Below are 13527 nucleotides of genomic sequence, written 5' to 3' on the forward strand. Positions count from 1 at the left end.
AAGGATGCAAAGATGTGTGAGTGCATTTAGGTACGCCATCCATCATAAGGATGCAAAGATGTGTGAGTGCATTAAGGTAAGCCATCCATCATAAGGATGGAAAGATGTGTGAGTGCATTAAGGTAAGCCATCCATCATAAGGATGCAAAGATGTGTTAGTGCATTTAGGTACGCCATCCATCATAAGGATGCAAAGATGTGTGAGTGCATTAAGGTAAGCCATCCATCATAAGGATGCAAAGATGTGTGAGTGCATTAAGGTAAGCCATCCATCATAAGGATGCAAAGATGTGTTAGTGCATTTAGGTACGCCATCCATCATAAGGATGCAAAGATGTGTGAGTGCATTTAGGTAAACCATCCATCATAAGGATGCAAAGATGTGTGAGTGCATTAAGGTAAGCCATCCATCATAAGGATGCAAAGATGTGTGAGTGCATTAAGGTAAGCCATCCATCATAAGGATGCAAAGATGTGTGAGTCATTAAGGTAAGCCATCCATCATAAGGATGCAAAGATGTGTGAGTCATTAAGGTAAGCCATCCATCATAAGGATGCAAAGATGTGTGAGTCATTAAGGTATGCCATCCATCATAAGGATGCAAAGATGTGTGAGTGCATTAAGGTAAGCCATCCATCATAAGGATGCAAAGATGTGTGAGTCATTAAGGTAAGCCATCCATCATAAGGATGCAAAGATGTGTTAGTGCATTAAGGTAAGCCATTCACCATAAGGATGCAAAGATGTGTTAGTGCATTACGGTATGCCATCCATCATAAGGATGCAAAGATGTGTGAGTGCATTAAGGTAAGCCATCCATCATAAGGATGCAAATATGTGTGAGTGCATTACGGTACGCCATCCATAAGGATGCAAAGATGTGTTAGTGCATTAAGGTAAGCCATCCATCATAAGGATGCAAAGATGTGTTAGTGCATTAAGGTATGCCATCCATCATCAGGATGCAAAGATGTGTTAGTGCATTACGGTATGCCATCCATCATAAGGATGCAAAGATGTGTTAGTGCATTACGGTACGCCATTCACCATAAGGATGCAAAGATGTGTTAGTGCATTAAGGTGATGACGCAATGGGCGACGCCTCTCTGATGACGACACCTCGATGATGACGCTATGGGCGACGCCTCACTGATGACGACACCTTGACGATGACGCTATGGGCGACGCCCCACCGATGGCGACACCTCGACGATGACGCTATGGGCGATGCCTCACTGATGACGACACCTCGACGATAACGCTATGGGCAAAGCCTCACTGATGACGACCCCTCGACGACTACGCTATGGGCAACGCCTCACTGATGACAACACCTCGACGATGACGCTTTGGGCGACGCCTCACCGATGACGACCCCTCGACGATGTCGCTATGGGCGACGCCTCACCGATGACGTCACCTCACCGAAGATGCAATGGGCGATGCCTCACTGATGACGACACCTCGACAATGACGCAATGGGTGAAGCCTCACCGATGACAACACCTCGACGATGACACAATGGGCGACGCCTCACTGATGACGACACCTCACTGAAGACGCAATGGGCTACGCTTCACTGATAACGACACCTCGACGATGACGACACCTCAACAATGACGCTTTGGACGACGCTTTACTGATGACGACACCTCGACGATGGCGCTTTTGGGCGACGCCTCACCGATGACGACACCTCGACGATGACGCTATGGGCGACGCCTCACCGATGACGACACCTCGACGATGACGCTATTGACCACGCCTCTCTGATAACGACACCTCACGATGACGCAATCTTGTTACCAGTAATTAATATTATCCATATATGCATTATCTAAGAAGTCGTTAAAGGTGTATCACTCAAGATTAATGTTTTTTTTATACATGTGTAAGTATAAATATTAAATACGAGTGTCACTTTAAATTTGTTTTCAATAAAAAAAATCGGTGAATTGCTATAAGTATAGTTTAATAGTGTTATGTTGATGTTTCTTATTTATAAAATGGTCAAATTTAAAGAATAAAATGATATGACTAAACTAGTTTATATTAAATGATAATAATTGACATGGAATATTGTATAAGGTTCTTGAATACCGTTCGCTGTGTTTGCAATTTGTTTGGTTTGACGCCAGGTCAATCGTAACAACTCGGCCATCTTCGGCAAGCTACGAGATAGACCTCGTAAATAGTAATAATGTGATACCTGTGTCCGCCTTCTGGTAGTAAAATGGTCTGGTAGTTGACGTGTCCGTCAGTCCCCAAAGGATTCATTCATATAAACGCTATCAGGTGCATTTCTGAGCCTGCTAGAATCGACTCCCGCAATGTGTGTATTTGTATACAAAACCATTTTTTTCGGAGTTTTGCTTAAATTAGAAATACTTCGCCTTGCATGATTATTTTGATAACGTACTTCTAATGCCAACATCATGAGTGTGTTGTATGTTTTCTACGTACCTTGCTTCAAGAGCAAGTTAACATTTATTGTCCAGCCTTAAATTTGATTTCTAAGGCATAATTATTAGCTAATCATCATCATCATCATCATCATCATCATCATCATCATCACCACCACCACCACCACCACCACCATCATCATCATCATCATCGACGTCGTCGTCGTTGTTGTAATCGTCGTCGCCATCATCAACGTCGTGGTGGTTGTAGTCGACATCGCCACCACCACCACCATCACCACCACCACAATCATCATCATTATCATCACCATCATCATCATTATTATCACCAACAACACCACCATCATCATCATCATTACCAACAACACCACCATCATCATCATCATTATAACACATTTTCATCCTTATCGTATTAAATACAAATCAAACAATATTTTCAACGTTTAATATCTTCTTCAATTATAATCAAATTGTGTGACATGTTAAATAATAGGCCATTGTATATTCAATTATTTAGGTAACTAAATGTGTTTACTGTTTGGGTATTTCTTTTGTAGCAATTGTCCATATATGATATTACTATTTTGAAGATATTATTATATTTACGTGAAATTTATGTAATAGATAATTCAAATTAAAAAGGTCAACGTGTTATTGGTATATTTGTCTATTAAATACGGATTATCATCCCCATCAATCAATTATCCCTAAGCGAAGTAAGTACTTAACATTTATCAAATGATATCTAATTAAACTAGGAAATGAGTTCATTTGTAAAGGGATTCTTTTTTAAAAAGTTGATCAAGTTTAACCGATTATTGCACGTGTTGATTGCGAACTGTTGTGTTATAATTAAAAAAAAGAAAGTTTTCATCCAAGTTCGATAATTATGTTTAATAACACCTGCCTCAACGTCATTGCTGTGTACAGTTAAATCTATTTTAGGATGCATGCAAATACACAACATAAATCAAATTAACTGAATACACACAGAAAGTGGTTGATGATAATTAGTTCCGGGAAAAGTGACATATATATCTATAAATAGAATGACACTTCCCCATTGATTGTTTCACTGTTTTTCATCAAACATGAATTCCCATAATCGATGCTAACATTTAACTTATTGTTCACATTTTGGTGAAGCTGAAATGAAGCCTTCCCCACCTATCGTCAAACTCGAGAACCTTGAATGACGGCGAACTGTCCATATGTTCTCGGATGTCTTTCATCTCACTGGCAGGTTTCACCGTGCAGCCCTCCATGTTGCATGTAATGGTGTGTGGTATGTTCTTCATCGTCTCTATCAGACTCCGCACCGCCTCCGCTGTCATTGTCACATCCCATAGTGTAATATCGGTGATGGAGGCTGGAGAGAGGAGGTGGAGCTCACCTAGATCTGTACTCTCTATGTAAAGGCTTTGTAACTGAGGGAGACTTGGTAGTGTATCCACAAGTAACTGGACATTCTTAACGTCATATAACTCAACACGTTGTAGTTTACTCCGCCTTTGATCGTGTTTAAATAATCTAAATCTCCACCTTTGATTGTGTTTAAATAATCTAAATATGTCCATTTCAACATTCGATGATACTTCATGTAAGATACATGTTGTAATATGTGTTGGATCAACCTGCACACGTGTTGTATTGTGTCCCAGTATATCCAGATATTCCAGCCTGTGACACTGGGACAGGTCATACTGCCCATCACGGTACAACAGTGTCACTGCTTTGAGGGAGTCGGAGGAGGATGTGATCACCTCCTGCACCTCTTCCCCATTAATTTGATCATTGCATCCATAGATGTCTAGTGACTGAATACGTTCCTTGTTTATCATCATCAGCTTTTTTAACACTACGACATCCTCGTAACTACGAATCCACAAGTGTGCGAGATAGAGCGGTATGTCACCATAGTTGTTCGCCCTGGCTTCACGGTGTCCGGAGAGAATCAGGCGCTGAAGTGGTTCAGCCTCTCTAATGTAGATTGTTGGTTGGTCTGGTGGTATAGAACTATCGATCCATGAAAGCATGTCTGGTATAGAACTATTGATCCATGAAGACATTTGTACACCGAGCTCGGGCTTCATTCCACATATGAAAATAAATGTCTGAGAAACATCTCCCAAGATATTTTTCTTATTATCTTGTTCGTACTTGTTTGATAGCTGACTGTAGTCGTTTTCATTTAAACATAAATGAAGAGCCGCTAAAAACTCTTGAAGTGTTTTATGAAAGAATGAAAAGTGAGATGATCTCTTGATCAATGAGTTGGATTTCTTCTCCGTGAGTAAGCCTGACTTCAATGCAAATTCAACCTGCTCCCTGCTTAACGAAGCGTTGACTGTTTTGTTGCTGAAAACAACAGACGAATCTCTGCACTCTGAAAACAAAGTTGTGTATGCTAACTTTGCCAGCGCAAGGTAAACCATGGGATTTTGCACGAAGCATTCGTGTTCCTTTAATACAGATGGCAGTTCAATTTCCGGAATGTTATGCCCGCTTTGCATATAACTAAGTCTACATGATAGCATGTTTATCATGCAAGCATAAATGTCACACTTTGAATCGGTTAACGATTTGCCCTCGAACCACAGGCACACGAGCTGGGTGATACTGATAGGTGCTGACAATAATCCTTTAAGACGCTTCGCTGACACCATTTCCATGAAAGCCTCTGGTGTCCGTTCATCCTCATTTCCCCCATTAAGAATGTTGATGATATTTTCCACGAGTTGCTTTGTGTCTGCTGCTCCTTCTATTTCAAGATATTTGTCGATCTTTGAATCCTGCACTCTAAACTGTGACATTCGCCAGGGACGCGTTGTCGTGAGGAGTGTGGCCATGTTGGCCGAATTTCGGAAAGGGATGACTTTTTCCTCAGTTTTGCAGGTACAGTTTACGTTTTCCGGATGGGTCCATTCGTCGAGGCCGTCAGCTATGATTAAACATGTTTCACTTTCCAGCACCGTCTGTAAGAGCCGGTAGCCATCATCGGCATCCTTCTCGTGGTAGAATTTACGTATAAGTTGATCCTTGATCATTTGTGCTAGATCACACGTTTTACCTGAATCTCGTAGGGTGACATGGAACAAAAATGCAAACTCTTTGAAGAATTCTGGGTCGGCATAGCTTATTTTAATACCGACGTTTTCCTCCGCTGGTAAATACTGGTGAGTCCATTCCAGGGCACACATTACGGAGAATGTGGATTTGCCTTTGCCCGGTTCGCCAACGAGGAAAGCATTACTGAGCAACTGACCGTTTTTTAAGAAAACATCTGAAAACTTTGCAACTTCTTGACCACTATCTCCCTTGTCAATTTCGCCGATTTTTCTATGATCTTTCTCCACAATTTTCGGTGCCACGTAGAATTTCCTGAGTTTTGCGTTCTTTTCTCCAAGAATGGGAGATATCGGCATGTCGGCCAACGTGGTTCGGTAATGGTTTGCCAAACGTAGTCGTAATCCTGAAGTAAATGTAAAAAAATATCACATTAAAAAACATAAAAGTTAAGATCAGATACGTATGCATTATCACAAGACGCAGTACAGGAGATAAGTAGCAGCATTATCACAAGAGGCTTTTTGCGGAAGATAAGTAGCAGCATTGTCACAAGACGCTTGTTTCAGACGACAATGAGCAGCAATATCACAAGACGCTTGTTGTAGAAGATAAGTAGCAGCAATGTCAAAAGACGCTTAGTATAGAAAGTAAGGAGCAGGAATATCACAAGACGCTTGTTGCAGAAGATAAGTATTATCACAAGACTCTTGTGATAGAAGATAGGCAGCAGCATTATCACAAGACTCTTGTGATAGAAGATAGGCAGCAGTATTATCACAAGACTCTTGGCCATAAAAATTAGGGATGGCAACGAGTTTTAGTGCTCGATACGTCATTGATGAAAAGCGTTTCTTACCTTCTTTCAACATCTCTCCTTCGTTCTCAGCGCTTATCTTGAAATCGTCTGTTTGCAGCTGTCAACAAAACAGATCAAGGCATTAAGCATCCCATAAATCAAAGGCTATTTTACAAAAATAATATAAACTAATAAAGACAATATTGTAACGAAAAACAATATAACTACATTAGTGTTTTTATGTACGCTGTCATTGAGGTGACAGGCGTAAATATCTGTTTTTATCTCGTGCTCACGACTTACTGACTTCCAACGACTCACATGTTGTGGCCACGACTTAAAGTAACTCGTTCATGGTTTGTAACATGCATTTTTTTAATTATGAAATTAAGTGTGGCAAATCATAAGGAGTGTTAAAAAAAAAGCTGGAACCCTTAAAGATGCACTCTTACTCCAATATAAGATTTACCGCAAGTAATATTATTGTTTAAATATAATGAAAAGAATGGATAAATGTTGAAAACAGTTGTTCTTATGAATATAACAGAGTTTAATTTGAAAGAAAGGTGTAGAAACACGGTATTTCTACCTTATGCGACTATAGTAGATCACCGTAAATATTTTAGCACTTGCCAATCATTAAATATTTTTGCTATTAAATCGACGGTTACAATCCTATTATCAGTTATAAATGGTTTCCATAAATGCACTATTTAGTAAGTAGTTAAAGGTTTATCGCTCAAAATTGATGTTTGTTATACATGTGTATGTATTGATTTTGAATGAGAATGTCACTTTTAGCAGATGATGTTGCTCAACTAGTTTTTTTGAAGACCACATTTTTGTAACGCAATTGAAAATTAATTACGGCTGTGGTGTTGCGTGATTCATTGATTGACATTATCACGTGATGTTATCAATGTATCCAAAACAGGGCAACATATCCACCACTGTTTTTTAAGTCCCGGTGGCCGTGAGGATTAGTCGGCTGTTTCCAACTTTTTTTCTTGACTTTACCAGCGTGGGTTCACACCTCACTAAAACCAAAATACTTTGTTATGCTATAATTTCTGCAATTTCGACATCATAGAGTAAACTAATGATAAAATAAGTGTTTTATATGCATTACCGGGAAAACTAATGTTTGGTTCAAAACATGAGCGAGTCACTTTAATAAACTCGAGGCCACCACTTCGTATGCAATAGACGCGGGAGAGCTCAGATCGGTTCAGTTTGTGTCATGGGTGGAGTCCCAATGTTACGCAACCTTGGTTTGGCCTTACATCGAATAAGGTCACCACGCAGAAATATGCACCCCAAAATCCCTGCATATACCCATATAGGGACCCCCACCTACACCAAAATCCGGTGATTTTATATGACGAGATGTTTAACCAAGGTTGGGTACCATGTTGTGCCTTGTGTCGGTAAGCTGGTTCAGTTGTGTTCACTATCATGTAAAGTCATACCTGTCTAATATGTTCCACGGAATGTGGTGCTATGGGCCGGTATTCTAGTTCAGTTGTGTTCGCTTTCATGTAAAGTCATACCTGTAATATGTTCCACGGAATGTGGTGCTATGGGCCGGTATTCTAGCTCTGTTGTGTCCGCTATCATGTAAAGTCATACCTGTCTAGTATGTTCCACGGCGGGCTGTGCCTGTTGTCGGTACGCTAGTTCAGTTGTGTCCGCTATTAAGTTAAGAAATGCCTATTTAATGTGTTCAACGGCTTGTTATGCCTCGGGTCGGTATGCCAGTTCAGTTGTGTCATCAATCATGTAATGTCACACCTGTTTAATCTGTTCCAAGGAGTGTGGTGCCTCAGGTCGGTGTATGCTAATTCAGCTGTGCCATCTATCATGTAATTTCACACCTGTTTAATCTGTTCCACGGAGTGTGGTGCCTCAGGTCGGTGTATGCTAGTTCAGTTGTGACGGCCATCATGTAATGCCACACCTGTTTAATCTGTTCCACGGATTGTGGTGTCTCAGGTCGGTGTATGCTAGTTCAGTTGTGTCGGCAATCATGCAATGTCACACCTGTTTATTCTGTTCCACAAAGTGTGGTGCCTCAGGTCGGTGTAGGCTAGTTCAGTTGTGACGGCCATCATGTAATGTCACACCTGTTTAATCTGTTCCACGGAGTGTGGTGCCTCAGGTCGGTGTATGCTAGTTGAGTTGTGACGGCCATCATGTAATGTCACACCTGTTTAATCTGTTCCACGGAGTGTGGTGCCTCAGGTCGGTGTATGCTAGTTGAGTTGTGACGGCCATCATGTAATGTAACACCTGTTTAATATGTTACACGGAGTGTGGTGCCTCAGGTCGGTGTATGCTAGTTGAGTTGTGACGACCATCATGTAATGTCACACCTGTTTAATCTGTTCCACGGCGTGTTGTGCCTGTTGTCGGTGTATGCTAATTCAGTAATGCCCACTACTATGTAAAATCATACCTGTTCAATCTGCTCCATGGCGTGTTGTGCCTCGGGTTGGTTTGCTACCTCAGTTTAGTCTTAAAACATGTAAGATTGTACCTTCTTAAGCTGTTTCACGGCGTGTTGTGCCTCGGGTCGGTGTGCTACCTCAGTTTAGTCTTAAAGCATGTAAGTTCGTACCTTCTTAATTTTTTCCACGGCGTGTTGTGCCTTGTGTCGGTTTGCTCCCTCAATTTGGTCATACAGCATATAAGTTCTTACCTTCTTAGGTTGTTCTACGGCGTGTTGTGCGTACCTTCTTAAGCTGTTCCACGTCGTGTGATGCCTCGGGTCGGTTTGCTAGTTCAGTTTAGTCATAAAGCATGTAAGTTCGCACCTTCTTAAGCTGTTCCACGGCGTGATGTGCCTCAGGTGGGTTTGCTAGTTCAGTTGAGTCATAAAGCATGCAAGTTCGTACCTTCTTAAGCTGTTCCACGGCGTGTTGTGCCTCAGGTGGGTTTGCTAGTTCAGTTGAGTCATAAAGCATGTAAGTTCGTACCTTCTTAAGCTGTTCCACGGCGTGTTGTGCCTCAGGTGGGTTTGCTAGTTCAGTTGAGTCATAAAGCATGTAAGTTCGTACCTTCTTAAGCTGTTCCACGGCGTGTTGTGCTTCTGGTCGGTTTGCTAGTTCAGTCTTGTCCTCCAGCAGGGTGCGGAGCTTGAACAGGAAGTCCACTAGTTCCGTGTCCTTGACCTTCTGGTCATTGGAGTGGCGTACTCGTCGACCAATGTCCCGAACCTTAAATGTAATGTTTCAAATATGTATTGACAAACAAAGGTACAAAACATATAATATGTATTCTATATATATATATATATATAGAGAGAGAGAGAGAGAGAGAGAGAGAGAGAGAGGGATAGATAGATAGATATGTTACTACATATGATATTGTATGATAGTATGCATGATAGAATATATATACATATATGCCCTGTAAGACTTCTTGGTTGTTTGGATAAGAGTAACGAATGTACAAAATAATCAATAAGATAAGAGTATTTGCAATGGTAATGTCAGGCCTAAACAAAATATGTATGTTTCCTGTAACCCGACCGACCGTAATTGTTTACCGCCGACCGCAACTTTTTTATGCCCCATAATTCAAAAATTCAGATTTTTAGCGATCTCTGGCCTGTGATGACAACGATAATTTAAATAATTTAGTCCTGTCCGAACTCGTCGCATAGTTACAAACGTTTCCGGTTTGATAAGTTGAAACAATGGCAAAACGCTTATTGGCTCTGGCATTAAACTGCAGGGCTTTAAATTGACCCGAGCTCCCGAGTCCCGGGCTTTGACGCACAGAAATCGTAAATGACCCGAAATTGATGCATCATACATTTGTAGTATGCGTCAGTTTTGACCCGTGATATTTCGGTGTGAGAGTATATATCATCTGAAAGGAGCCTCAATTCATGATCTGAATGTTTGTTTAACCCGCAAGAGCAATTAACACCCGAAGTGACAAGTGATTATCGATCTGAAATTTGATTGGTAACTGTGTCAATTAGCAGCACTCAAACTCAATGACGTAATATTAACTCCACCTAATATGCAAATTACCGGATACCTTCCGCGTTTTCGCAATGGTTTTGAAAAACAACAATGCAAAGATATATTTTGTTCATTTATTTAAAGTTTTTTTTTAATATCTTGAAAAAATATTCATTATAAGTTTTTAATGAGTTATTAGAAAGATAAACATTTTTCGTAGCACATGGTCTAAAAAGCGCGGGAAACAGGACTCGAAGGGTGAAAGCGAAAAGGTTCTAAGTGACATTAAGTAAAGAAGCAGATAAAACCTTTTCGCTTTCACCCCTTGAGGTGCAGGCTAACTTCATTTTAATGAAAGTGAAAGGAGAACTGCGTAGATCGTTGTCAGTGTTACAGTTAAGTTCTATAACAAAACAGTATTGTATAATGCACCAGTCAATTGTAACCACGCCCCCCCCCCTCCCAGGTCCGGGGGTATACCGGGGATAGCCGGGGGAAAGGGCCGTGTTTTACTTTCCAGGTGCCCCCGCAGGGCCGGGTGACCGCGGTGGTTTTGTCATAGCGCCAAATTTAGCGGAGTTTGTGTCTTATATAGAGTCTCTGGGTGCGGGGGCATTTGGCCGGGGTTTAACCATTAGTTCGTCCCCACAGGGCGGGGATTTTACCCGTGGTTGGCTGGACCAAAAGTCCAAGTCCCGGCTATTCCCCGGACCTGGGGGCCGTGGTTACAATTGACTGGTGCATAATAGTTATGGTTATGCCATTTATGAAAAATACAATGCTGCAATAAGAACGTTGAATGTTTTTGTTTACTTCCGGAAAAAAGATAAACGTGAAAGTGAAACTGAAAGTTAAAGTAAGAATGATGTCGTTGCAACTAAACAATCGCTGGTGCATATTGGAATTTGACAAGGATGCATTGGGTTACATAACAAACATGCATTAACTAAATAATACGTTCGTCAGAGTCAGAACATATTTTTCCAAATTTTAACTCTGGGAATTTTTTAACCACCAGTCCAGAAAAGGAAATAAGACAAGATATTCTATTAAAAGTTAAATTGATTTTTTTTCATTGTGCTTGAGATTTTTACAGAATGAACAGTGGATCTAATATGGAAATTGTTTGTTTTTGAACAGGGTTGTTTCAACCCTGTTCAGTGTAGCCACAAACTCGACACTCACAACAGAAAATTCCTATTAATAGTTACAAATGTCGCCAGCCGATTTACCACCAAAAATATAGTTTGAGAAAGTGCAAGCTATGTTTTAAATAACCGAGGTAGATTTGACAAAGCAAGAAGCAATCATAACGCAATATCTATTTAAATAATTAAATCTGTTGAACTTAGATAAAGATAATATTAAAGAAGTATCCCTGCACCAAAAGATGAATGAACATCGAAACGTAAACAAAGAATTACTATCCACTCTAAGCGCATCATTCAATCACGTGACACAATGATGAAGCCAAGTGAATTTACAGTCGAAGAGAGATAATCCTGTAATGAGATAATGCAGTAAGTTAATCAGATTTCTCTGCCTTGTCTTTGTAAAGAAGAAATCCAAGCTTGATTGATTGTCGTGCACATTTGAAGTCTACAGAGATATTTGTTTTACTTTTTTTTAGAAAACTTGATTGTAGTATTAATTTGCATTTGTAGTCTTTTGTGTTTGTCTTGGGTTAGCAATGGATTGGAATGATCATTATTTCATTCAGCTGCATTTATTTAGTTTTGTCATGTATTTTTACGACATCAGCAGATTTTGTATTTAAACCGAGAATGGCAGTTCCGTGAGATTCTTTTAGCCTCTTTCCATATATTAATATATGTGGGTTTGGTTAATGATGATAACATGCATAGATAACAGAAGTCACCATGGGAGTACGAGGGAGTAGGAGTGTTTGATTCCATAAATCAGTAAGTTCCATGTCAATGATTTGTTTTATGATGAACTGTGTTGTTGTTGTTGTTGTTGTTGTTGTAATCGCTTGTATTATATGTGTGTTTTATATGCTTTAGCCATTTAATTTAATCTGCCACTGCACACGATTAAATCGTACCTGGTATAAGATATAAGATGTTAACTTATAAACATGTTATTATTCATTATCTTATGGTTGTTTATATTTATATTTTCATGACGCTCCGATATTATATCTACCTTCGATAATGTTGAATATAGAGATATTGAAGAACACTGACAAACACAGTCTGTGTTTGTTGTTTGAATTTTAACTGCTACATATGGTAACCTGGACATATAGACCCACCCTCGCTTAGGAATTACAAATGTATTCTCATCTTAAAACCTGGAATGACCTAGAAAGCAACAATGGTCTCATTGATCTCAATTATCACACAGTTTCCCTGGTTAAAACATCACGTGATAGCCCACGTGGGAATAACAAACGTGCTAAAGTGCTGACGAGTAACCTGACGATATAGAAATAGAAGAGAGTTGCTGACCATATAGACAATGAAGAAAAAAAAGTTTTGAAATTAAAGATTTTATGCTAACTTTATATGATGTATATATATCTACAATTGTTTGAAATTATTTAATTTTTCATCATTTTAATTAAGAAACCATTTCTCTTTAATCTGTTTCATTTTCGAAGTTGTTTTGTGAATAACAAGGCAAAACATAGGCAAACTCTTTCTAATGAGTAAAGTTTGATTAGCATATATATATATATATATATATATATATATATATATATATATATATATATATATATATATATATATATATATATATATATATACTCATATGTAACACCATATGATGGAGTTCTGCTCGGATTGGTTACGTTCTCCATCATTGTTTGCCTTCTTACACAGCGACATTAATTTTATTGTCAATAAAATATTAATTTTTCATTTACCATCATGCTTCAATAAACCTGGGGCGGTCCCTATGGTTGTTTTACACGCCGACTCTTAGAGTCACTGTGCAACATATCAGCACCTTATTAATACACACATGATCGTAAATCATAATGGTGAAAACCCGTTTAAAACCCTGTTCATACAGCGCTATCAGCGCTTTGATTAACTTGTGGAAACTATTTAATGAAGGTACTGTATGTGTACTAGTTTTGCTGTTTCACTGTTTAAAAAAGAAAATGGTATTAATTTTTGATCAGTCAGTCTAAGCTTTTTTGACACTGATTCTAGTCTATTTAAACCTATTCCAGTCCAATCATTTTATAAAGTATTGATTTTTAATATTACCCTTAACGCGTTAAGCACAACTATGTCA

The 13527-nt window shown here is 39.4% G+C and overlaps 1 protein-coding gene across 5 annotated transcripts in view; it reads right to left on the reverse strand.

The window, feature by feature from the left end:
- Positions 1-2854: 2854 nt before the first annotated feature.
- LOC128246686 (uncharacterized) overlaps positions 2855-13527 on the reverse strand; it is a 33545-nt gene continuing 22872 nt past the window's right edge. For all 5 annotated transcript variants that reach the window (XM_052965026.1, XM_052965025.1, XM_052965024.1 and 2 more), the window contains exons 3-5: positions 9346-9504; positions 6350-6407; positions 2855-5896 (exon numbers count right to left, since the gene is read on the reverse strand). In XM_052965026.1, the coding sequence (XP_052820986.1) occupies positions 3555-5896; positions 6350-6407; positions 9346-9504 (2559 nt within the window). In that variant the 3' untranslated portion in view covers positions 2855-3554. The remainder of the gene's footprint in view (positions 5897-6349; positions 6408-9345; positions 9505-13527) is intronic.

Source organism: Mya arenaria, chromosome 9 (genome assembly GCF_026914265.1).
Source record: "Mya arenaria isolate MELC-2E11 chromosome 9, ASM2691426v1".
Taxonomy (NCBI): domain Eukaryota; kingdom Metazoa; phylum Mollusca; class Bivalvia; order Myida; family Myidae; genus Mya; species Mya arenaria.